The 27811-nt window shown below is 39.7% G+C and overlaps 1 protein-coding gene across 1 annotated transcript in view; it reads right to left on the bottom strand.

Moving 5' to 3' along the window:
- Positions 1 to 312: 312 nt before the first annotated feature.
- Positions 313 to 27811, bottom strand: part of LOC134569001 (cytochrome P450 4B1-like) — a 48213-nt gene continuing 20714 nt past the window's right edge. The window contains exons 2-12 of the mRNA XM_063427778.1: positions 21944 to 22088; positions 17512 to 17556; positions 13431 to 13558; positions 12988 to 13112; positions 11893 to 12044; positions 11223 to 11329; positions 9256 to 9446; positions 7330 to 7463; positions 2079 to 2143; positions 1367 to 1449; positions 313 to 509 (exon numbers count right to left, since the gene is read on the bottom strand). Of these exons, the coding sequence (XP_063283848.1) occupies positions 344 to 509; positions 1367 to 1449; positions 2079 to 2143; positions 7330 to 7463; positions 9256 to 9446; positions 11223 to 11329; positions 11893 to 12044; positions 12988 to 13112; positions 13431 to 13558; positions 17512 to 17556; positions 21944 to 22088 (1341 nt within the window). The 3' untranslated portion in view covers positions 313 to 343. The remainder of the gene's footprint in view (positions 510 to 1366; positions 1450 to 2078; positions 2144 to 7329; positions 7464 to 9255; positions 9447 to 11222; positions 11330 to 11892; positions 12045 to 12987; positions 13113 to 13430; positions 13559 to 17511; positions 17557 to 21943; positions 22089 to 27811) is intronic.

Below are 27811 nucleotides of genomic sequence, written 5' to 3'. Positions count from 1 at the left end.
TGTAGTCATACCCATTTATTATGTCAATGGAATTCTGATAGGCTAAAAGCGGTCAGCTGACACTCTGTCAATCACAGCTGGCAACTGATGTTTAGGCTAATACTTACTCATTTGTCAAATCAGCTCAGAAGGGATGGGCTGCTGGGGACTCTTGCTTAGTATTAAAATATAAAAACATTAAAAACATTACAAATGGTTTATTGCTGAATTAAATTATGTCAATAGGGGACTGCAGACTCTGTAACCAGATTATTTAGATGAAGCAGATACAGGGTCTACAGTGCCCCTTTAAAAGTGTTGGGCTTCTGATACTTTTTTTAGTTCTGTGTTTGTTTACTTCTCATTATATCTTCTTTAAGTTGATGTGAACTCCATTGATGGAACGTAGGACCAACTGTGGAACTTTTAGTGGCTCGTGTTGAGGGTCGGACGTCAGATCAAATCTCTGTAAAGTCAGAGCTACAGCCACTTTCATCTCGTTCATTGCAAAGTTTTGTCCGATGCAGTTCCTGGAAACATAACAGATGTGCAGGTTCATTATGGCATTCATTCGAAAATAATTAAAGTGACAACAAGATTACTTTCAGGCACACAGTAACATTTTATATATACATTGTATTAGAAAAAACACTAGCAAAACATTTCGATCAAAAGATCACCTCTGACTCATCCAAGACGTTTTGTAGTACTCCATTTTAAGGGACGTAAATGGGTGTGGCTGAGAAAGAGTTCAGACCGCCTGGTGTATTTCATGGCTTTTGAAGACACACATACTCGAGCACAACATCTAGTACAGACTTTCATTAGCCAGCAGGTTTTACCATTAAAATACAATTTCAATAGGGATTTATGTTACTATACTGATAATATTTTGATAATGAGTGGGAGCCATTTAGTGTAGGCATAACGCCAGACCACTTCATCTCAATGCTGTTTTGCAGATAGCCACTGGGGGTGCTATGACTGATTAAAACTTGGTCACACCATGTTGCATATCATAGGAAGGGTTGGGTCTATTGCTTTCCTATGAGAAGCATTGGATGAGTTTGCGACAGTCCCCAATGCTCTTCAATAAGGAGTATTGGATTGGACCAGCGATGAGAAAACTTCTCTCCTCGATGACGTAATGATAGGTGGAGTGGTCAGCAGCGCTGAGGGACTTTCAGCACTGGAAAAACATGAGTAAAATAATATTTTTTAATATATTTTAATTTAAATGGGTGGGCCCACTAAACTAACTATAGACTAGACCCCATAGTGCTTAGAATACAGGTTTCTATTCCGAATCATATAGTGTTCCTTTAATAATGAGTTTATAGTACACAGAAAACAGAATATATGAGCATTGAACTTTCATGACAATTACCTGGATCCAGCTGAGAATGGTAAGAAAGCATATGAATGTCTATCAGTTGTATTTTCAGGGGAAAATCGCAAGGGATCAAAAACCTGAAAAATTAGCATTTTAGATAATGTGTTATATATATATATATATATATAAACCCATGGCATAAAGTCTATAGTTTTTCACAAAAAAAATGGATCTGCCCTCCTTCAGGAGAGCCAAAAAGGGTGTCAAGCTATCTGGGCAGCACTACCCAAATTAACAGCAGAAAATCCAAAAATGGTTCGGGAACAGCAAGGCTTAATTTCAGTCAGCCTTACTGGAACATATTTCAATCTCTCCTTGTCTCTTTGGCTAAGGCCTCCTTGAATGGTGGAAACGTTGCTAGTTTCAATATGTTCCAATAAGGCTGCCTGAAATTGAGCCTTGGTGTACCCGAGCCTCTTTTGGCTACATTCTATAGCTGTCAGTCACTCTATTACCTGTTATCTATGACTTACCACTCTGTAATCCCTCATTCTGTTCACTAATCCTACCAACAACCTAAACCCCCTCATGGTATCTTTTTCACCACAACTGCCCCGTAAACAATTCCCTTTCAATTCCTCCATCCCCCCGTTACATGACTTTTTGAACCAGGACACTATAATAATAAAATAGTAAGTACAAAAAGGATTACTTTCATAGAATAGAGAAAAAAAGCACAAATGTAGTCCCTGTATCTCAAAATTACCTCCGGGTCTCTCCAAAGTCTGGATGATCTGTTCATGGCATAAAAACTCAGAAGTACAACCGTACCTGTCAGGTGGTAGAGGGAATCAGAGGGATGTAAAGTTCTGATAAAAATTCTAGTAATACAAATATTATAGTGTTATTATGTAGGTTTTTATATTGAATATCTGACAAATAAAGATGGTGATCCAGACTGATCTTGCTGTAAAATCCTGTCTACCGAACATCTATCTGCATTTAACACTTTTACTTTTGAGTATAAAGGAATGTTTCATATTAATTTGGAAAACGCTCAAATACCCTGATTATGGTCATTTTTCTAATTAATCTACTGGCAGTTTTGGAAATGTAGATTTCCAAAGTGTCAGTAGGATGCAAGCATTGTGACTGTAGGTGAAAATAACACCGACATACAGGGCCGGTGCTAGACTATTTTAAAGTATGAAAAAAAGCAAAAGTTGCCAACTTCGATTTTTAAAAACAGATTTGAAGAAAAAATGAAGAACATACAACTTAAAACTACTAAATTTCATGAAATAAACATCACTTCCTCCCATCGCTACCACGGAGGAAAAAGGCGGGAGCACAGGAAAAATGTGTGTGTACTTGTTACAGTGCTTTTTTTTATATATATATAATAGTACTTTTTAAATTAAAAAAGCCATTATGTAAAAAAATATGTATGACATTATAAAAAATAAAATAAACAAAAGATTTCTATAACATCCATACGTTTTGGGATACACAAACACAAATACAAGTTGTGAGTGACAGTATGTCAGACACACAGTCATTGGTGCACACACTGTTTAACCAACACACTTTCACTAACAGACACACAGTCAGATGCACATACACTGACATGCACACAGTCACCGACTGACACAATGACATACATGCAATCTTAATGATTTGACAATTACTGACAGATAGTGATGTCGCGAACGGAAAATTTCATGTTCGCGACATAACTATCTGTCAGTAATTGTCAAATCAATTCCGCAAATGTTCGCGTACGGGCGAACCCGGCGAACCGCCATAGACTTCAATAGGCAGGCAAATTTTAAAACCCACAGGGACTCTTTCTGGCCACAATAGTAATGGAAAAGTTGTTTCAAGGGGACTAAAACCTGGACTGTGGCATGCCGGAGGGGGATCCATGGCAAAACTCCCATGGAAAATTACATAGTTGATGGAGAGTCTGGTTTTAATCCATAAAGGGCATAAATCACCTAACATTCCTAAATTGCTTGGAATAACGTGCTTTAACACATCAGGTATGATGTTGTATCGATCAGGTAATGTAAGGGTTACGCCCGCTTCACAGTGACAGACCAAACTCCCCGTTTAACGCACCGAAAACAAATGCAAACAGTCCATTTGCACAACCGCAAACTCCCCATTTGCACGAGGTTGGATACCAAGCTAGCCATGTCCCGTTCCTTGTCCTCACTGATGTCATTGAAGGTCTCTTCCTCCACCCAGCCACGTACAACACCAAGGGTCCCCGAAAGGTGACAACAAGCCCCCTGTTTTTTTTTTTTTTAAATGTACACTACTGTTACACCAGATATGAGTTGCACTGGTGTGACACTGTGCCCTGGCAGGCCCTGAAACGCACACGTGTGAAGGAAACTGACTGCTATTATATTACAGTCAAAAAAGTTTTTTTTTTGTTTTTTTTTTTTTAAATGCAAGCTATTGTGACACCAGATATGAGTGGTGGCACTGGGACCACCTTAAAAATATTGGATATCGCTAAAATCATGATCACTATATACTTTCTCTACAAACCTCTAAAACGAACCAAACTACTCATCCATCCGCTATACCACTTTATCCCACCTAGAACTAGTGCCCAGTTAAAATACTTGACTCTTACTTACCCACACTCAGTCATGCCACACACATTTCACCACTACTCTCACTGAATCCCTCTGACTACGGCTAAATTCATCTTCTACATCAGAACACTACTCCTAAGATTGTTTTGTATCCATGTCTCGGGTCTTTCATTTAGAATAGGGGCAGCTTCGGTCTCCTTCAACACTGACACTCCAGTGCATATTATTAAAAGTTTGGGCAGATGGAAATCCTCAGTCTACAACCGATATATTCCTCATCCCGAGAAAGAAATGAGGAAAGCTTTTAAAAGTTTGGCTTTGTAAATTTGATGCAATAAGTGTGTTTTTCTTTAATACCTTTTCACCCTCTTTGCATGAACCCAATTTACATATATTACTAATATGTTTCTGAACATATATATTATATTATTCACTCACTCACTCACTCTCTGGGCCGGCCTAAGACATCATGCTGCCTAGGTCCAACGATAAATGACTATGGGGGATAATGTATAATAAACACAGGTTACTGGCTATGGGGGATAATGTATAATAAACACAGGTTACTGGCTGCGGGGAGGATAATGTATAATAAGCACAGGTTACTGGCTATGGGTGGATAATGTATAATAAACACAGGTTACTGGCTATGGGAGGGATAATGTATAATAAACACAGGTTACTGGCTATGGGAGGGATAATGTATAATAAACACAGGTTACTGGCTATGGGAGGGATAATGTATAATAAACACAGGTTACTGGCTATGGGGGGGATGATGTATAATAAACACAGGTTACTGGCTATGGGGGATAATGTATAATAAATACAGGTTACTGGCTATGGGGGATAATGTATAATAAACACAGGTTACTGGCTATGGGGGATAATGTATAATAAATACAGGTTACTGGCTATGGGGGGATAATGTATAATAAACACAGGTTACTGGCTATGGGAGGATAATGTATAATAAACACAGGTTACTGGCTATGGGGGGGTAATGTATAATAAACACAGGTTACTGGCTATGGGGGAGATAATGTATAATAAGCACAGGTTACTGGCTATGGAGGGATAATGTATAATAAACACAGGTTACTGGCTTTGGGGGGGATAATGTATAATAAACACAGGTTACTGGCTATGGGGGATAATGCATAATACACACAGGTTACTGGCTATGGAGGATAATGTATAATAAACACAGGTTACTGGCTATGGAGGATAATGTATAATAAACACAGGTTACTGGCTATGGAGGATAATGTATAATAAACACAGGTTACTGGCTATGGGAGGGATAATGTATAATAAACACAGGTTACTGGTTGTGGGGGGATAATGTATAATAAACACAGGTTACTGGCTATGGGGGGATAATGTATAATAAACACAGGTTACTGGCTATGGAGGATAATGTATAATAAACACAGGTTACTGGCTATGGAGGATAATGTATAATAAACACAGGTTACTGGCTATGGAGGATAATGTATAATAAACACAGGTTACTGGCTATGGGAGGATAATGTATAATAAACATAGGTTACTGGCTATGGAGGATAATGTATAATAAACACAGGTTACTGGCTATGGAGGATAATGTATAATAAACACAGGTTACTGGCTATGGAGGATAATGCATAATAAAAAAAATAAAAAAAAATAATAATAATACAAAAAAAATGAATGCAGCTTCAGAATGAATCTAAATTGTATGCTGTCTAGGAGGTGGGAGGGTCTGGGGGGGGAGGGTCTGCTGCTGATTGGCTGGAATGTGTCTGCTGACTTGAGGTACAGGGTCAAAGTTTACTCAATGATGACGAATAGCGGGCGGACCGAGCATCGCATATGTTCGCCGTCTGTGGCGAACGCGAACACGCTATGTTCGCCAGGAACTATTCGCCAGCGAACCGCTCGGGACATCACTACTGACAGAAAGACACACTCACTAACAGACAGATACACTCATTTTTATATATACAAGTATGGGATACAGCTCGGTAACTAAAAAACAGAAATGAAACGGCACATAGTGATGCATTGTAACATATGCTAAATGAGGAAGATAATGATTGCACTCACAAGCTATTCGATACACTCACTCATTTGACACACACTGACAGCCACACACACACACACACACACTGACAGACACACTCACTGACAGGCACACACATGCACTGACAGACACACTCACTGACAGACACACACATGCACTGACACCAACTCACAGACACACTCACTAGCTTGACACACATACACATTCTCTCAAACACTACAATTTAATTTAATTTATAGGATTTTTTGAAAATAAATTTGAGACCCACCCAGCCTACTTACCTTTGGGCGAGCTGGCATGCGTCATCTCCCTGGGGCTGCATGAATCTTCTTGTTCTTCCTCACTGCTCCCTCATGCACCATTTAGTGATGCCAGGGGCTGAGCAACATCATATTCCAACTCCCGGCATCGCCACAGAGGACGCACGAGGGAGCAGTGAGGAAGAGCTCACCGTTCATGCTCAGCCCTCCCTGGACACCTTGTTTTGGCAGAGAAGGCATCTGACGTTCAGGTAAGCAATAGTAAGTGAGCAGTTGTCTGCCTCCCTGACAAGGGGTCTGACTCGCGATCTTAGCAACCCCTGTAGTTTTGCCACTGGCTGCGCCATAGGTGGCTGTGTACTCCAGGTTGCTGTGTTGTTTGCCTAGTGGTAGTGTCGGCCCTGTCTACTTACAGTAAATACTGTTGCCTAAGTGACTCTGTCACCTCAAACCTAACTTTCTTCTAATGTTTTTCTTTCATTTCTTCCATTTATCTTTAAAACATAAGACAGAGTAGGGACTCCTTTGCTATATGCATTTTTCCTTTCCTTAAACTCAAGCTTAAGGAAAGCTCCACTTCCTTTTTCCACTAACAAAGGGTGAAGCTTGCCTTGGGCTCCACCCTTTGTCAAGATTGCCCAGTGTAGTAAAAATACAGAAGGCGAAGAAGTCCCTAATTTGCCTTAAAGAGAAATAGATCAGATATGAAGAAAAGCAGAACAGATTCTTAAAGATAAAGTCAAAAGGAAACAATAGGAAAACGGTAAGTTTAAGGTGATAGAGTCACTTTAACTCAATCAGGCATCTGTGTTTGAAAAAAACAACCTATCAAAATGCTGCAACATATGCAAAGACTTTGGACGATGTTCAGGAGCCCTGTATACATTGTTACGTGCAGGCTTCTGTACGGGGGAGGGGGGAAGAAAGCGGGGCATGACACAATTTGCATTAGTTAAAGAAGTATCAAGGGCACTGTGTACCTACATAGTGTTGACGTGAGATAATAACAACAATAAAATAAAAAAAAAATGAAATAATCATATAAAATAGTATTATTTTATTTTAAGGTAATTGACAACTGACCTTTTGGTAAACTACGTCCATCATGGAATGTGATTGGTTGAGCCAGCTGTCGTGCTACCCCTGGTACTGGGGGATAGAGTCGAAGGCTTTCTTTAATGCATAGGTTTGTATAAGTCAGCTTCCCCAAATCTTCCCTGTCACACACAAAACAGAGAATCTTTAAAATCAAATCTATATATCTATGTCAAATTCTTCATTACAAAATTCAAGTCAAAACTGCTGAATTAGCTAAATTCTTCAACGCCAAACGTTTTTAATATGGCTATTTTATTTTTAAATAGGCAATCTTCTGGTCTATTCCCACTTTAGTAAATAGCCTTTCTAGATACACGGTATTATATTATTACATGTGATGGGACGAATTGGTAGGGGAATTTTCCAATTTATGTCAAGAGAGAGCTAGAAACCAGATGATTTGGAGAATTGTTCCAAAGGTTTTATTTTTTGTTTCAATTTTTAATTCTCAAGTCAATTCCTAAAAGGGCATAATTTTGTATTACTCTGCAATTTATTAAGCCGAGTGTCAGTAAATTAGTGTGCATATATTGTGGGCCTATTTTGAAATGGGATGGAGGACCGGAGGAGGGGGCAGTGTTGTAGGTATGATAATTAGGAAAGAAAAGTAAAAATATATGTCTAATCAGTAGGCAGAGTCATTGGTTGATGCCAAGAACTTACTGATACAATTGGTTAAATTCTTTTAAAGAGGTACTCCAACCATCATAACCACTACAACTCACTGTGGTCCTTATGATGATAGGAGTACCTAGGCCCTGTTTCCTGGTAATGGGTCAAGCCATTTTACAATGGTTTAAACTTTTAACTAGGTTTCCTCTGCAGCAGGCTTACAACATCCAGCTTCTGAAAAACTGCAGACTCCGTATGCCAATCCTGCTGTCAAACCACTGGCGGAGAGTGTCAGCGAATTGCTCTCAGCCAATAAATTCCCCTCTGTGCATAGAAATATGCACGGAATTGACATTATCCAGACTGGAACTGGCTATTGATGCCCCAATCACGATGCTCTCGGATGTAGCGTTACACCTCCAGCAGCAAAAGAGTTAAACTGAATATGTGATTTCAATGGTGACGTCAGAACAGAGAGTTTCTAATAGAGTTCACTAGAGTTTAGTTTTTAATGTCCAGTTAAGGGCAGGGTTTTAATGGTACAGGGGTACAAAGGCTTAGAGATAAAGACCCACATTATAGATTAAAGGAGTTACCAAGTTGAAGAAGGAGTACAGTCCAAATAATATTGTAACTTCCTTTACATGGCTGCGAGTGATGGGAGTCACAGTCACATTTCCTTTGTCCATTTTTAAGCCAGAGGACAATCCCTGGGGGTATACTGACGTTATAAGGATGAAGGGTTCCACATGGTGTAGACTGCTGAACCCCAATGCTGTTGGGTTACTCATTATTGTGCTAATAATTGTGAATATTCTCTCTGTTCCTTAATTAATACAAACCTGCTAAACTCAGAGTAATGCTGTTTTGCACGTTATCTTAATTGTGATATTTTACGTGTAAAACAAAAATGACTTCTTTTTGCTTTATAATGATTTGCTAAATTTCTGCCATTGTCTGTCTGCATGTAGAATTGTGAAACTAGGGATCAGGCAGTGAAAATGTTAGACATTTAGGATTTCCATAAATTTTAAACAGAACGAATATATGCTCTTGACTTTGATCATTGTGTGAATACAGCGTAAGTGAGGCTGAGGTAAAAAAAAAAGCAATGATTCTAAATTGACACACTGTCCACAAGTATTAAATGGAAATAGGTCCACCAGAAATATTATATTCTTACATAGACAATGGCACATCTTAAGAGGTAATTGCTTGAAACAACCTGTCAAAAAACTGGTAATATGACTGAAATAATGTAGGTCCAAATGTCTAAAATATAGACCAGAAGACTCTCACCATTCCACTGTATCTCGGTCACCCAGGACCTCTCTGATCTCCTCTCGACATTTCTGCTGGTGCTCTGGGTACTTGGCCATACAGTACAAGATCCAGGAGATCCCACTGGCTGTTGTATCGTGTCCTTCAAACATGAAGGTGTCCACCTCTGCTCGCAGGTCTTCATCAGACAGACCCTGGCCATTCTCATCCTGGAGAAAGAAAGAAAGAAATCAACGGTCTGAAAAATTATAAAATAAGTATATAAAACACATTTTGTGAAGGCTCTAAGTCAGATTTAGAGTAGTTGAAATCATTTTTATCTGATTTGATAGATTTTAAGTGATTTTCTCAGAGACTTCACAGCTCATTTACGCTAAAATATTTATTAAGAATGACAAATATGTCATATTTAGGACTGAATTTATTAGGATAAATGCTATAATTTACCCTGAAGTAGGCTGTTTTTACTTTTAAAGGGACACAGTCAAGCACCATAGCATCTTTGTCTCCCTGCATAGTAACTTAGATCTGCTGTCAGGGCCAGATTTCCCATAAGGTCTCAGTGAGGCACACAAGAGTAGGGTGGCCCTGCTGAAACCCTGTATAATTGGTGGTACAGCAGGAGTGCTCAAATACGAAGGGGAATACCGCATGCCCCTTCTCATCTGGAACCTGCAGCAACAGATCCTCTCTCCCCGCAGTCAGCCGCAGGAACTGCAGGAGAGCGAGCAGAGAAAGTCAATGTCAGAAACCCGCACAACCTCACTGTCTGCAGTTACTGCTGAAGCTCTTACAGCACTGGGCAATGGGGGGGATTAGAAGAGGGACAAATGGGAAGGAAGTAAAACTAGAAGTGAATAACTGGGGAAGATGGGAAATAACAGGAGAACAAGTGATTGAAAGAGTAGATTAGAGGGTTAGAGTTGATGGATGGGGAAGACAAGAGGAGAGCAATTGTGTGAAGCAGGGTGGAAGAGTGGGACAGGTGATTTCAGAAAGAGCAACAATCTCAACAAGCGAGAAATGGGGGAAAGAAGATGCAGAACAAGTGAAGGATCGGGGAAAGAAGAGGTGAACAAGTAAAGGGAGTGGGGAACTTGGAGTAGGAATGATCGGAGAAAGGGAGGGTTATTGGGAGAATGGCATAATTTGGGAAAGGGGGAGAGGAAAAAACATGAGGTAGAGATAAATGAATAGAGGGACATGGAGAGATAAAGAGGGGCAGATGGAAATTAGAAACAATGCACAAACAAACCCACCCACACATTCGCACTAAATACTCATGCATGCACACTAAAACATTACACACATGTGTTCCTGAATGCACCTACTGGCACTCTATAAAAACACACCACTATATTCACACACTAGCACTCTACACAAATACACATGTCATTCACATGCACCCACTAGCATTCATCCAGTTAGATCGTCCCATGCTACCTCCCAGTAATACCCACTCGCTCTAGCTTGGGCGCATAGAGGAAACTGGCCTAGAGGGTAAATCCAGCCCTGTCTGCAGTGGTTTTCAAAAATCACTCCTAATTATTATTATTATTATTATGTTATTTATATAGCGCCGTCAAATTCCGCAGCGCTTTACAGTGGGTGGACGAACAGACATGTAGTTGTAACCAGACAAGTTGGACACACAGCTACAGAGGGGTTGAGGGCCCTGCTCAATGAGCTTACATTCTAGAGGGAGTGGGGTAAAATGACACAAAGGGTAAGGATAGTATTAGACTAGTGACAGTTGCAGAAGAGGAATCAGTCGGGAGCTATTGTCCCAATATGCTTACTGTAATAACCTCTTTCTTCCACTTGATTTCCAAGAGCTTATTCAGTATTTACTATACTGTGTCCACCTACTTTAAATTAGCTCAATCACAGCTTTCTGTATCTTTAGTCAGGGTGTTGAATCAGAGCAGGATTCATGTGAGATTATATTTACTTTGATATGGGGATTATCAGGTGAAAGAGATTACCTTTGCGCACAGAAGGATATCAAGAAAATCCAAATGTCTCTTTTGTTGAATCTTCTCCAACTCTTTTTCATATTTCAGTGACTCCTTTCTCTGCTTTATTACTTTCTCTGGTTGACGAGAAATCGAGTGTAGTTATTTAAAAAAATAAATAAATAAATACATTTCAAGAACAGAATTGTTATTCGAATGCAACCTATATACTATATTTCCAGTTGGAGAGCAAATAGACCCATATTTTGAATCTATAATGTATAATAAAAACACCAATGAACAGTCAAGTGTCAAAATATGTAACCAGATGTAGCATCTGTGAAAAATGAGCAGTTTTAGTGCTGGGTCGGTGTTACCTTACTAAGTTGGGTAAGAATGTAAGGTAAGGTAAGATGTCCAGATACATCGTATTTAATAAAATAGACACTGACCTATAGAACCACACTAGTGGCATATTATAAATTACACCAATGTTGTGAGATCTATGTTAGTCAAGGGGTCCATTCACAGATACACTTTGGGTCTCTTTCGTGTCGACTCTCCTTGGTTTGAGTAGATCCAAACCTGGACTTTGGTCTGAAAGCTGTGAATGCAGCAGTTTAACTCATCCTGTAACGTAGTATTTTTTATCATTTGTCAAACGCAATAAAAAGTGCAAAAAACTAAGTAATCCAATTACCAGTGTGTTGATGGGCTACTTTTAGTGCTCTTCGAAAGCGCAATCCGTGGGGACTTAGATAGTATATAAGGTCATTATGATACGGGAAGCAGCGGAATCTGTGATCAACCAAGTATGACAGCTCGTAAACTGCTTTGATGTATGCGTTTTCACTGTGGAAAAGAGGTTGATATCATCAGATATTCAAACAGACAGCACTAAAATGCTAAAGCTTGGCAAGCTACCATATAAATTATTTTTGACGTGTCGTAACTTCTATTAATAGCTGCTACTTTACAAAGCAGTGTCGGCCATAGTTATTTAGTGTAAATATACTGTTTTTTTTTAAATTATTGTCTTCTCTCCAGTGTAAAAATGTGTATCTGTAATTAGATCTAAAAGAGTACCTCCCAAGTGTCCTGATATGGTACCTATTATATCCAGTCTTCCTGGATAATGACTACGATGTCAACCTTTCTGTTGTACAAGAAGTATTTAGGTAAATGTTTTTATTTTACGTAGAGCACCAGCATAAAAAGCAGTATTGTATAACAGGTTGTCCCTTTCGAATGTCTCTTGTTCCTGATTGTGTGATTTAATCTGTGGGCTCTCTGTATAATAAACATTGCATGACGACATCACTTTGTATTTCTACTTCTCTCTCAATGTCCCCCCCCCCCCAAATGACCACAAATTAATCTAATTTCAGAAAGATGTTCAGATTTATCAGAGACACCACCACCACTGAATGGGCTGACAGCAGAAATTAAAAGCAAACAAAGGGGTTTATCCACTTTAACAGAGAGTTGGTTGACAACCAAGTAGCAAATTTAATATCATAACAAGCCCCTATTAAAGAGATCATAATCTGTGTGAGCCAATTTAGAAAAAAATTGTTCTTATTAATAAGAATTGGAAATGTATGGAAACAAAACGGGTTAGAAAAAATAATGTTAACTGTTTCAAAATCATTATTTATTTTTTTGTCTGAATTGTGTTACTTAGTTGTCCTTTATTTGACACTCACTGTTTAGTGAATGTGCCACTAGGATATAAATATAAAATTGTTGACATATTGTGCGGTATGCAGACAGTGGGATTTTTCAGTCAATAAACCTGTTATTCTGGCAGTCGCTTTGATAACTGAAGGCGCATTTCATGATGGTGTCCAGGGTCATAAGGCTGACAAAGTGAAAAAGCTCAATTGGCTTATTTTCAGGGACCAATCGCTCCCATTTGCCCTAAAATAAGATGTAAAGAAATAAAATCAATGTGTATTAGATAAGAAAACAAACAACATCTCGATGTGACCAGGAGCAAGCCAATTCAGGTCCTCAGCTAAGTCCTTCCAGCTCTCCGGAGTGAGTAGTGGAGGCAGGGAGTGATGTTTGGCAGACCACAGGTAAGAAATCAAACCATTTTTTTTTCACTTACAATGGAGAACACTCTGAGTGAGACATGTCAAGGAATTCTACATTTTTTAAGGAGACTATGTAGTTTATAGAAGGAAGAACACGTCCAAAATGGGGTTTGGCGAAGGGGTTATCAGCGGGAATTACCAGCATGACTTTAGTGCAGTCCCCCATTAGCTTCACATACGGCTTCAGTACATCATAGTGAAAACCAGGGGTCAGCAGGCGACGGTGCTGGAACCACTTCTGTCCAGACAAAACCAGGAGACCCTTCCCTAATAATGCATGGAAATCATAAAGGGTTTAAGCAAGAACATGCTTCATGGTGAACTCAAACAGAATAATGGAAATACCTAAAGAAAAATAAGAGTTAACGAATCATTACAGCACCAAGACAACTTTAGCTCAATGAAACAGTCTACAGATCATGCCCTGCAGTCTCACTGCTCAATTATCTGCCATTTAGGAGTTAAATCATTTTCATTATGCAGCCCTAGCCAGAGCTCGCTGAAGTTGGGTTTATGTCTTTAATATCTCTTTCAACTGCACACTAGCTAAAAATACACGATTTTGTGATTCAATCTATTTAATACAAGAACAACGTTTGTACAACTTAGTTCTTTTGGGATCAGATGAGTTTCCAATGCATGCTGAAGCCACATACACTTTTCTTTAAAGGTAAAGCTGTCAAAACTGAGGTATTTTTGCAGCAAAACCGATTTGTAATTTTTATACTTTATAAAGTTCAGTAAACATAACAACACAGCATAGGGGCTAGGTTTTAAACTGAAACAATTTTGCTCATCACAGCAGCTTTGATGAATAGGAAGGTATGGATGCAAAAGACACTCCAGGCTCCCTGGTGGGTTTATATTATTAAAGGGACACTCCAGGCTCCCACACATGTTAGGTGCACTGTGTAGGTTAGGTTACAGTTATACTGGGTGGGTTTATATTATTAAAGGGACACTCCAGGCTCCCACACACATTAGGTGCAATGTGTAGGTTAGGTTACAGTTAGTTATACTGGGTGGGTTTATATTATTAAATGGACACTCCAGGCTCCCACACACGTTAGGTGCACTGTGTAGGTTAGGTTACAGTTATACTGGGTGGGTTTATATTATTAAAGGGACATTCCAGGCTCCCACACACGTTAGATGCACTGTGCAGGTTAGGCTACAGTTAGTTATACTGGGTGGGTTTATATTATTAAAGGGGCACTCCAGGCTCCCACACACGTTAGATGCACTGTGTAGGTTAGGTTACAGTTAGTTATACTGGGTGGGTTTATATTATTAAAGGGATACTCCAGGCTCCCACACACTTTAGGTGCACTGTGTAGGTTAGGTTACAGTTAGTTATACTGGGTGGGTTTATATTATTAAAGGGACACTCCAGGCTCCCACACACGTTAGGTGCACTGTGTCGGTTAGGTTACAGTTAGTTATACTGGGTGGGTTTATATTATTAAATGGAAACTCCAGACTCCCACACACGTTAGATGCACTGTGTAGGTTAGGTTATCGTTATACTGGGTGGGTTTATATTATTAAAGGGACACTCCAGGCTCCCACACACGTTAGGTGCACTGTGTAGGTTAGGTTACAGTTAGTTATACTGGGTGGGTTTATATTATTAAAGGGACACTCCAGGCTCCACACACGTTAGATGCACTGTGTAGATTAGGTTACAGTTAGCTATACTGGGTGGGTTTATATTATTAAAGGGACACTCCAGGCTCCCACACACGTTAGGTGTACTGTGTAGGTTAGGTTACAGTTAGTTATACTGGGTGGGTTTATATTATTAAAGGGACACTCCAGGCTCCACACACGTTAGATGCACTGTGTAGATTAGGTTACAGTTAGCTATACTGGGTGGGTTTATATTATTAAAGGGACACTCCAGGCTCCCACACACGTTAGATGCACTGTGTAGGTTAGGTTACAGTTAGCTATACTGGGTGGGTTTATATTATTAAAGGGACACTCCAGGCTCCCACACACGTTAGGTGCACTGTGTAGGTTAGGTTACAGTTAGTTATACTGGGTGGGTTTATATTATTAAAGGGACACTCCAGGCTCCCACACACGTTAGATGCACTGTGTAGGTTAGGTTACAGTTAGTTATACTGGGTGGGTTTATATTATTAAAGGGACACTCCAGGCTCCCACACACGTTAGATGCACTGTGTAGGTTAGGTTACAGTTAGTTATACTGAGTGGGTTTATATTATTAAAGGGATACTCCAGGCTCCCACACACGTTAGATGCACTGTGTAGGTTAGGTTACAGTTAGTTATACTGGGTGGGTTTATATTATTAAAGGGACACTCCAGGCTCCCACACACGTTAGATGCACTGTGTAGGTTAGGTTACAGTTAGTTATGCTGGGTGGGTTTATATTATTAAAGGGGCACTCCAGGCTCCCACACACGTTAGATGCACTGTGTAGGTTAGGTTACAGTTAGTTATACTGGGTGGGTTTATATTATTAAAGGGACACTCCAGGCTCCCACACACGTTAGGTGCACTGTGTAGGTTAGGTTACAGTTAGTTATACTGGGTGGGTTTATATTATTAAAGGGACACTCCAGGCTCCCACACACGTTAGATGCACTGTGTAGGTTAGGTTACTGTTAGTTATACTGGGTGGGTTTATATTATTAAAGGGACACTCCAGGCTCCCACACGTTAGATGCACTGTGTAGGTTAGGTTACAGTTAGTTATACTGAGTGGGTTTATATTATTAAAGGGATACTCCAGGCTCCCACACACATTAGATGCACTGTGTAGGTTAGGTTACAGTTAGTTATATTGGGTGGGTTTATATTATTAAAGGGACACTCCAGGCTCCCACACACGTTAGATGCACTGTGTAGGTTAGGTTACAGTTAGTTATACTGGGTGGGTTTATATTATTAAAGGGACACTCCAGGCTCCCACACACGTTAGGTGTGCTGTGTAGGTTAGGTTACAGTTATACTGGGTGGGTTTATATTATTAAAGGACCACTCTAGGCACCCAGACCACTTCAGCTTAATGACGTGGTCTGGGTGCCAGGTCCAGCTAGGGTTAACCAATTTTTTTATAAACATAGCAGTTTAAGAGAAACTGCTATGTTTATTAATGGGTTAAGCCTTCCCCCAAATCCTCTAGTGGCTGTCTCATTGACAGCCGCTAGAGGCGCTTGCGTGATTCTCACTGTGAAAATCACAGTGAGAGCACGCAAGCGTCCATAGGAAAGCATTGTAAATGCTTTCCTATGCGACCGGCTGAATGCGCGTGCAGCTCTTGCCGCGCGTGCGCATTCAGCCGACGGGGCGGAACGGAGGAGGATCGGAGGCAGAGATCTCCCCGCCCAACGCTGGAAAAAAGGTAAGTTTTACCCCTTTTCCCCTTTCCAGAGCTGGGCGGGAGGGGGACCCTGAGGGTGGGGGCACCCTCAGGGCACTATAGTGCCAGGAAAACGAGTATGTTTTCCTGGCACTAGAGTGGCCCTTTAAAGAGACACTCCAGGCTCCCACACACGTTAGGTGCACTGTGTAAGTAAGGTTACAGTGAGCTATACTGGGTGGGTTTATATTATTAAAGGGACATTCCAGGCTCCCACACACGTTAGGTGCACTGTGTAGATTAGGTTACATTTAGTTATACCGGGTAAGTTTATATTTTTAAAGTGACACTCCAGGCTCCCACACACGTTTGGTGCACTGTGTAGGTTAGGTTACAGTTATACTGGGTGGGTTTATATTATTAAAAGGACACTCCAGGCTCCCACACACGTTAGGTGCACTGTGTAGGTTAGGTTACAGTTAGTTATACTGGGTTGGTTTATATTATTAAAGGGACACTCCAGGCTCCCACACACATTAGGTGCACTGTGTAGGTTAGGTTACAGTTGGTTATACTGGGTGGGTTTATATTATTAAAGGAACACTCCAGAGTCCAGGCTCCCACACACGTTAGGTGCACTGTGTAGGTTAGGTTACAGTTAGTTATACTGGGTGGGTTTATATTATTAAAAGGACACTCCAGGCTCCCACACACCATATTAATTTTTTTTAAATAACATAATGCCCTAAACCTGCCCTTTTTTGTATTGCCAAAGAAACCATTCAATATCTAATTTCTTAATAGAATTAAAGCTGTGTATTGTTGTGCTAATGTCCTGGAATATTTCCTGGAATAATGCCATTAAAGTAATTTGTATCAAGTTACATACCAATCCACGGAGTGATAAAGTAGTATGCAAAATTATCCTTTGGATCTGTAAAACAATATGACAATTAAATAAAATTAGCTTCACGAGAAACTCTGAAACATGCAATCTGTATGAATTATTGTATAGGGAATTTAAAAAGTTTATGGTCTTGTTAAATCACCAAACAAAACAAACCGGTGTTCTGTATTTTACATGTGAACACACACACACATATATATATATATATATATATATAGGTGTTCTGTATTTTAGCTGTAAACACACATATATATATAGGTGCTTTGTATTTTAGCTGTGAACACACACACATATATATATAGGTGCTTTGTTTTTAGCTGTGAACACACATATATATGTAGGTGCTTTGTATTTTACATGTGAACACACACATAATATATATATATATATATATATATATATATATATATATATATATATATATATATATATATTATTATAATTAATATCATTGCCATTTATATAGCGCCAACAGATTCCGTAGCGATTTACAATATTATGAGAGGGGATTTAACTATAAATAGGACAATTACCAATAAACTTACAGGAACAATAGGTTGAAGAGGACCCTGCTCAATGGAGCTTACAGTCTATAGGAGGTGGGGTGTAAAACACATTAGGACAGGAATTTGTAATCAAATAAGGTGGACTGCCCTTTAGGAGAGGGCAAGAGACAGGTATGTGAGGTAAGGGTTAGTCTTGGAGACCATAAGCTTTCCTAAAGAGATGGGTTTTAAGGCACTTCTTAAAAGATGCAAGACTAGGGGAGAGTCTGATGGCGGTAGGCAGGCTATTCCATAGGAAGGGAGCCGCCCGCGAGAAGTCCTGCAAGCCCGAGTTGGCCGTACGGGTGCGGACCATGGACAGGAGGTGGTCACGGGCAGAGCGGAGAGACCGAGAAGGGACATACCTATGGATCTGTGTGGAGATATAAGAGGGGCTAGATATATATAGGTGCTTTGTATTTTAAAGGGACAGCTTATTGAATTTGTTCTCGTGAGTAGAATCATTCTCTTCAGGCTTTTTGCTGTAAACACGGTCTTTACTGAGAAAATGCAGTGTTCACATTACAACCTAGGGATACCTCCACTGGCCACTTCTCAGATGGCTACTAGAGGTGCTTCTTGGGCCAGTTCTGCACAGTGTGACTGACATTCAGTTTCTTCACCCTCTGCATGGAGACACTGAACTTTCCTCATAGACATGCATGGATTCAATGTATCTCTATGAGGAGAGGCTGACTGGCCAGGGCTGTGTTTGACTTGTGCTGGCTCTGCCCCTGATCTGCCTCCTTTACAGTCGCAGGCAATCCTACGGGGAAGAATTGTGATTGGTTCAGAGCACCACTTCTGATGATGTCAGCAGACAGCAGGCAGTTTCAGAGGCAGACAGGGGCAGAGTCAGCAGCTGCAGACTTGACTACAAGTAAGATTTTACTATATTTAGAAAGGCAAGGGGGGATAGGTGGTGGTTTTAACACCATAGGGCAGTGATGGCGAACCTACGGTACACATCCCACAGGTGGTACGCTGAGTCATCTCTGTAGGCACACGGCCATAGGTTGTCAGGGGAGAGAGGGGCCACTGGCGCCGGTTGGCAGCAATGCAGAGTAGGCACCTGCCAGCCCAAAACGTCAGGCATCTACTCTGCTCTCATATCGGGAAGCAAGGGGAGGGATCTGGGAAGCAGCTCTCCTGTACTCCCGCGAGCAGGCTGTGTGGAGCGTTGCCACACGTTACCATGGCAATGCTCCACACTGCATTCCGCGCGCGGGAGGACAGGAGACCTGCAGCCAAAACCTACAGAGAACTTACCACCACAGGACCACCAGGGCTGACTGTGTCCCCCCCCTCCTTCACCAAAGGTAAGAAGAAGGGAGGGGGGATAAAGATTTTAATATGTATTTTTTTACAATTTATTATTAAAAAAACAAACAAAAAACACACACATTTGCTTCCTGCAGCATCCCCCCTCAAATGCCACACCCTTCCCACACACAGCACCCCTCCCCACCCACACACAGCACCCCTCCCACACACACACACAGCACCCCTCCCCAACACACACAGCAGTCCCTCACACACAGCACCTCCTCGCACACAGCACCCCTCGCACACAGCACCCCTCGCACACAGCACCCCTCGCACACAGCACCCCTCGCACACACACAACACCCCCTACACACACACACATCACTCCTCACACACAGCACCCCTCACGCACACACTCCCACTCGTACACACAAACACATACACTGCACACCTCAATGCAATATGTGTGTGTGTGTGTATTCAGTGGACTGTGTGCGTGTATTCAGCAGTCTGTGTGTGTTTGGGTGTATGTATTCAACAGTCTGCCTGTGTGTACTCAGCAGTATGTCTTTGTGTACTCAGCAGTCTGTGTGTGTACTCAGCAGTCTGTGTGTGTACTCAGCAGTCTGTCTGTGTACTCAGCAGTCTGTCTGTGTACTCAGCAGTCTGTCTGTGTACTCAGCAGTCTGTCTGTGTACTCAGCAGTCTGTCTGTGTACTCAGCAGTCTGTCTGTGTACTCAGCAGTCTGTCTGTGTACTCAGCAGTCTGTCTGTGTACTCAGCAGTCTGTCTGTGTACTCAGCAGTCTGTCTGTGTATTCAGCAGTCTGTCTGTGTATTCAGCAGTCTGTCTGTGTATTCAGCAGTTTGTCTGTATGTGTATTCAACAGTGTGTGCATTCAGCAGTATGTATGTATTCAGCAGTTTGTGTGTATTCAGCAGTCTGTGTGTGTGTGTATTCAGCGGATTGTGTGTATGCATTCAGCAGTCTTGGTGTATGTTTGTGTGTGTGTGTATTATTCAGCGTACTGGTTGCATGTATTCAGCGGACTGTGTGTATGTATTCAGCAGTCTGTCTGTGTGTGTATTCAGCAGTCGTGTGTGTGTGTGTTGGTGTGTGCTGGTATTCAGCAGTCTGTGTGTGTGTCGGTGTGTGTATGCATTCAGCAGTCTTGGTGTATGTTTGTGTGTGTGTGTATTATTCAGCGGACTGGTTGCATGTATTCAGCAGTCTGTCGGTGTGTGTATTCAGCAGTTGTGTGTGTGTGTGTTGGTGTGTGCTGGTATTCAGCAGTCTGTGTGTGTGTCGGTGTGTGCATGTATTCAGCAGTCGGTGTGTGAATGTGTTGAGCAGTCTGTGATTGTATTCAACAGTCTGTGTGTATGAATTTTATGTATATAAGCGTAATTTGATCTATTATTTGTATCATTATTTATAATTTGTATAATTGAAATCTCTCTTGAGTTCTTCTTTTAAACAAAATATGTTAATTAGTTCGGACAACTGTAGGAGTTGTTTTTTCTAAACTAAAACCTTGGTATTCAAGTATAATTGCCGTTACCCTATAGTTTTTCTTTAATGCATGACATATACTGGTTTTGCTATTTTTGGTTGGTTAGTCTAATTATCTTATTTTTAGAAACAGAGAACAATAAACCTTACCTGTAATCAGTGAGCGCTTGTCTATTTATCAATATGTATAGAAATTACTGTTCGTATCACCTGCATATCGCAAGTTGGACTTTGTAAAGTCTGTTTGGGGACTGAAACTGAAGAAATCATGTGTGGGTTTAAAATTATTACCAATCTACCATGCAGATAAGCACAGGTTGGGATTGTGTTTTGGACGTCAATCTGCTTTTCTACAGGTACACTTAGCAATTTATGTATTTGTTACTGGCATTTATAAAGCAACAACATATTCCATAGTGCTGTACAATAAGGTTAGAACGTACAATATACACAGACCAATACAAAAAGTAAAGAAGGCCCTGCCTGTAAGCTGAGATTTAGCCATTGAAGCTCTTTTATACAAAGTGCTTAGTTAGACAGCTTACAATCTTAAGGATATAATGGGGATTTAAGACAAGAGGTAGCAGGGGAAATTTGGAAGTAGTGACCAGAAATGAACAGAGTTTAAGCTATTGGTAAAATGTAATGTCAATCAGGGTGTCATTGAGCAATGGACACTGTTTAAACACAGCTCTGTTTGTTTTTATGACCAATAAGTGGGTTGTGATCCAAAACACCCTGTGACCAGAAACCAGCCCTGGACTGTACAATGTCAACCTTTGGGTCTTATCAGCATGGCACAGGGTTCTGGCCTGGAAGCTGAAGTTTCTCTGTGAGCACATGTGCCAAGCTGTGCTTAAAACAGCATCCATTGCTAACAGTATCTGGAGAAATGCAGATAGAAGACTGAATGATTTGAATGTCAAGCTCGGAACTCTGGGATAGTTGTGGAAACATGATATCTTAGAGTTTCTGCTCCCAAGGCAGACTTATCGAAGTCCATCTTGAGATGTACAACAGTGATTCTTCTATCTGCACTGTTAGGAGTAATATTATATATAATATTAGGAGAAGGCATTGCTCGTTCTTACCTTGCCTTGACAAAATGGCCTTTGCATAGTCAGGATCATATACAATGAGGGAAGCGAAGAAGTTTCCTAGCCACATCGGGTAAGCATTTGAAAAATTTTCACTATGTTCAACGACATTGTCCAAATCCTTCCCATCCTGACGGAACTGTTAAGATACAATATAATGAAAAGAATGACATATGGTGATTACAAAGGTAACGGCATACCAGGTTTTTTTATTTTTATTTATTTTTTGTTTAAATACTGGACAAATTTTGTATAAAGGCAAAGTAATATGTCGCATAAACATAATGTTAAAAGAAGTACATTCTCTTTGTGAATCGATATGGTTTCATTTCGAATTGATGTGAAGATGAAAAGTACCAACATATACAACTCCTAAAACCATTGATATGCGATTGATGTAGAGAACAAGTGAAATGCATGAACATGTCCAGTAAACGGTTTATGGAATGTTGAACTGATCTTCTGTACTGTTCTAAACCCCAATAAAAACTTGGCAAAATAAGAAAAGTAACAGTGTAGTGTCCATGAAAGTTATAAGTATTGAACATTTTCACGTACAGTTAGATCCCGAGTCTCAACCTAATTGAATGGACATTTTTTTTTTTTACTTATTTTCCTTTTTGTTTCCATTCTATGACTTACCTGAACTTGTTGGACAATGTGAAACGATAAAAGGGGTCTGAAATAATTAGAATAACTTTTAAAATAGAGGGCATCAGAATTAAAAATAAGATTTATATAAAATGAGGATGTTTGAAGATGATATTATGTCATCATTAAAAAATCCAGAAACTTTGATTAAATCATTGCTTTTAATATTGTAACAATATGGTGAAGTGTCGTGGTACAGGTTAAAATTGCATAAGGCCCAGGCACTGCCATTTCACATTCCATGGCCTGTCTTGGTAGAATTGGAGAACAATCATTGTTTTGGTCGGAGGGACTCCCATATTGCATACTTGGGTATCAGTCTATGCAAGAACCTGTCTAGGATGCAGGCAAAAATATGGCCCTATCTGAAACAAAAAATGGACAGGTGGTGTAATTTAAAAATCTCATGATTAGGTAGATTGAATTTCATTAAGATAACCATTCTTCCTAAAATCCTTTGTTTTTTTTAGAACAATCCATTTAGATGCCCTTTTTCTAATAGAAAAATATATTTAAAAAATTAATTAAATTATCGCACGTTAAAGTTAATGGAGGTTTAGGGATCCCAGATTGTAAAAACTATTACCACGCTACAAATGCAGCATCTGTTCTCAAATTTAATTTAGACATCAACCTAAATGGCTAGAAATGGAAATAGGACACCTCTCCCCCATTCAGTGAAGGAAAGTTTATGGTTATCCTCTTCCAAATGCCCAAAGATGTTCCCCTCCACTAAGATTACCTTAAAATCCTTGGATGTAGTGTTTTGTAAAATTAGAACATCTACTAATTGGTCTAGAGCCATGCCATTATCAGTGTTAAAATATACAACTTGCAGCTTGAAAGAGGAAAGACTGGAATGGGTTAAGTGCCAAGAGTGCTCCCAAAACACAGTCTCATTATTTAGGTCATCCGTTTTTCTCTCGAAAATTTAATTAGTTAGGAATTCTTTACATCAAGATTTCCGCACTTTTAGTCAGTCTCATACCAATCATTCAGACTCCACAGTGATTTTAGTATAGGCTTTTAGTATCTTTTCCATCTAATACTTGGTATTTAGTTTGTTACTATATTTTTTGTTCTAATTTATATATTCCTCCCTGTGGGGATATCCTAGGTGTTCTTAGAGTAATATTTAGAGAGACTATTGCCTTCACGTATTGGTACCCGGCCGGACCAATTATATCACTAGTTTCTCTCTTCAGTAAGACACCTTCCATACGTGCCTTATATTTGGGGCACTTATGGAGCGCTTTAATTAAGGCTTATTTCTCTTTTGATAGATTTCCCCATAAGTTCCCTTACTATTCTTTTGGCACGATCGTTCTTTTGGAACTCCCCCCATCTAGCAAGTATGGTCAATATATCTGCTGGGATTTATCGTCACTCGACCACATTCATATGTGCAACTACAGGCACATTACCCAATTAGGCAAGATTATTGCACTTTACTTCCTTTTCGTGCACATCTCGTATCTTAAGTTTTTAGCCCACAGATATACTGTAATATATAAGCTGTTAACGTACAGTTATCTTTAGTGGCCAATAGATACGGAGTACAATTACTGCCGACTTTGCAGACCAACAGATGAACCTATTTTAGTTTATTTATTTTCTGTTATTTTCACTATACATATACTTTTCACGTTGGTTTTATGTATATAATTTCTCCTTTTTTCCCCCAAGAGGGGTCAATAAAATGTATTATTTTAGTTCTATTTATGCTCTCTGATTAGCAATTTAATGCTGTATACTGGTGGAGCAGTTTGACTAAGGATATATATACTGTGTTTTGGGAGCACTCTTGGCAGTTAACCCATTCCAGTCTTTCCTCTTTTTATGATTACTTTGGGTTATGCCCTAATACCCTTCAACCAAATACATCCTTAGTGATTGATTTTCTTTGATCATTCACTTTGGCTGTACTTTTTTGCTAATTGCAGCTTGACTTTGCTTTTTGGTATTCATACTCCATAGTTCGTTTAGATGATGTTTGTATCATTAATTCTCTAATGTTCTTTGACAAATTAAAAGTAAGATATAAACTAGAAACTAGTACAATTCTATCTCTTGCCATCTCATGTTTTGAGATTTTTAATACATTCAATTAGAAAACACAAAAATCTTTGTGATCCAGTAAGGAAACGTTACATCTCTTTGTGTTATTCATGTATTTCTCCCAGGCCTAATGCTTAAAAGGATATCATGTTGGCGTGGGAAAGATATTTAAAACAAAAATATGACCTAGAGGACAGGTTAAACATATTACCTAATTTAATAGAAATTGCGCAGTGTATAGCGACATTGTCACCAGAGGCTATGCCTGTTCAAGAGATTCCCGGAAAACATATTTAAAATACACAAAATTATGATTGGACACATTTTAATTACAGCTACATAGTCTATTTCCAGATTTTGGAAAACAACCAAGTTCCATCTCTTAAGGACGTTTTATATTTAAATATTGACAACAGAAGTTATGAATTAGCACTAAGGCAACTGTCACCTATAAATGACCATCTAAAACTGAATTGGAATATTTGGGAAGGTAATGCTCACAGTACATATTCCTTTAAATTTAGCTCGGTTGTCGTTCGTGCTGCCGGGCGGCGAGGGAGGTAAGGAGCCCATTACATGCTGTGCTTCTCCCTTGTGCGCCCTGCAGTGAGCTGGCTGTTGAGATATAACGTCATCCTGGCATCTCTGCTGGGCGCGCGAGGGACCTGTGCAGGAAGAGCACAGAGATCTCAGCCCAGCAGCAGCCGCTAACCACCAGGGACAGAGGATTCATTTCCACCCTCCCAGAGCCTTTTAAGTACTGAATGTATTTTGTGTATGTTTTGTCAGTAATTGTGTGTGTGTGTGTGGGGGGGGGGGGGAGGGGGGTCTGTAGAGGAACTGCATAATGAGACTATCTCATGATCCACTTTTCTGACATATCCATTTTGGGAAAGGGGCTGAGCTTATGGTGGGATCTGCAAATAACAATAGCTGACTGGCAGTGTACTTTCTGCCACCCTTAACACTAACTTAATTTTAATTAACGGATAGGAAAATTCCAGGGGACACTTGCCTCCTCTTGCTTTGTGCTCAAGGATTACGGAATTCAAAAATTTGAACATATGATTCACAACATAGATAATCAAGAAATATCTTAGCAACAGATATTAATATGTTTATAACAGTAACACACCATTGTCAATTGTGATCCTGCCCTAAAACACCTTTCACCTACAATTTTACTGCTGATTCAAAAGAGAGCCAACCCCCGGGCTGCTGTATAAATAGTCAATAAGAGATATGCGTTATCAGGATGAACACACTTGCCCTCTGCAGTCCTAAATCAAAGTACACACTCCTTTCACTTAGACTTGGAAATGAACTGGTCGTCAAGTCAAAAGGGTAAACAAAAATAGCAGAGCTGGAAACCGTATTTGAGGAATCAATTGAGTCTTGTTCTAAATTTTATATTAATGAATAAGCTGTTTTGAAGTTGGAAGGACATTATTAACATAAAATGATTCTCATAGCTGAAGTAATTACATTAATTTTTTAATGTAAGTTATTGTAAATTCATGTGAAAGATAAACACAGTTTATTGGCTGTTGTGTAATTTATTTATCCACGCCAAGTATTAGACTTGTGCACGTGCATAAATTTCAGTCGGTCTGAAACGATTCGTCCCAAAACTATTTTGTTCCAGGTGAATCGGGTTTCGTCCATGTGGCATTTCGGTTCAGACGAATTTAGTGTATGCGATTGTTTCAGGAAAAATGATTCAGATGAATCAAAATGGCACCAAAGTGTGCCTCGTATCGTACTGCAACATTGTAAGCCGTACGTTTTGAACAACAAAAGTTTTGAACTTTTTGTTGTCATTATCTATATCTACACGTTTTCCTTTCATAGATTGGTAGGAAGTAATTACAGGGAATACTTATCAATTAAAAAGTAGGTGCTTCTCTGGGGTCAACATACTAAACGAGGAATTTACAATAGATTTCTGTATGCTGTATCTCACCATCCCTTTTGTCCAGAAAAGCCGCTGTTTTGCCTTGATACATCTCCACTATAGACTCGGCATCTTTGAGCTCGTATTGCTATGGAGAATAAATATATTCACCAATTTTTACTTGGTTGACATGGACTTGATGCCATTTTAATCTGGCACTGTCCTAATAATGACATCATGGAAGAGGAGTTAAAGAGACAGAATTTTTTTTATTATTATTATTATTGAGATAGGAGCAGAGGAGACAGAAACATAGATAGATTATTATTGGGAGAGGAATTAATGGCATTGGCTGAAGATGAAACTCCCTACTAAACTTGTGTTCAGGTAGTTCCCAACTTTACAAACTAATTGGTTCCGAAGCCTGGTTCATAAAGTGAGAACTAATTTCCCATAGACACAATGAACACGGGTTCCGTTCCTGATCAACAAATTTTACCATTGAAAACCTAAATTATTAAGTACAAATGTCGTAAGAATTTTAACCCCTTAAGGACCAAACTTCTGGAATAAAAGGGAATCATGACATGTCACACATGTCATGTGTCCTTAAGGGGTTAAAGGCATGCATACCATATTGAAATCTTCTTTAAATTATCATCAATCCTCATACTATTCAATAAAGAGACATGCTGCACTTATTTTTACAGCTCTCAAACTCTCCTCCTTCCCCTCTCTTACTTTCAAGCCTGCATCTCTTTTTAGCACTTTTCTGGTACTCCTTTTATTTTTACAGCTTTCAAACATTCTTCCTTCTCCCCTTTTCAGCCCTCCTCCTGCTCCTTATTATTGCTGCCTGCCAAAACATGGCACAATGGCAAACACAGATACACACATACAGCTATGTCAGACACACACAGACAAATCAAGTCAAATCTATACTCAATAGCACACAGTGCAATACTATTACAGGATCTGTAATGTAGGCCCATGAAAGCACAAAAATAATACAGTACAATCTAAAACAGTTTTTTAGACTTCCCTTTATCTTCAGGAACTGTGTTCCTGATCCTCATCTCTCTTCTTGTCTACTCCTGATCACAAATTATTATTCTTCTCTTCTTGTTTGTGCTCCAAAGCACTCTTCTCGGTCCTGATCCGTGGACCACTGACACAAAATTGCGGTGAAACAAAATGGCAGCACATCCAGACAAAAGTTCATAAAGGCGGGAGTTCATAAAGCGACAGTTGATAAAGTG

This window comes from Pelobates fuscus, chromosome 7, assembly GCF_036172605.1.
Source record: "Pelobates fuscus isolate aPelFus1 chromosome 7, aPelFus1.pri, whole genome shotgun sequence".
Lineage (NCBI taxonomy): Eukaryota > Metazoa > Chordata > Amphibia > Anura > Pelobatidae > Pelobates > Pelobates fuscus.
This window is presented reverse-complemented; position numbering and strand designations above follow the sequence as displayed.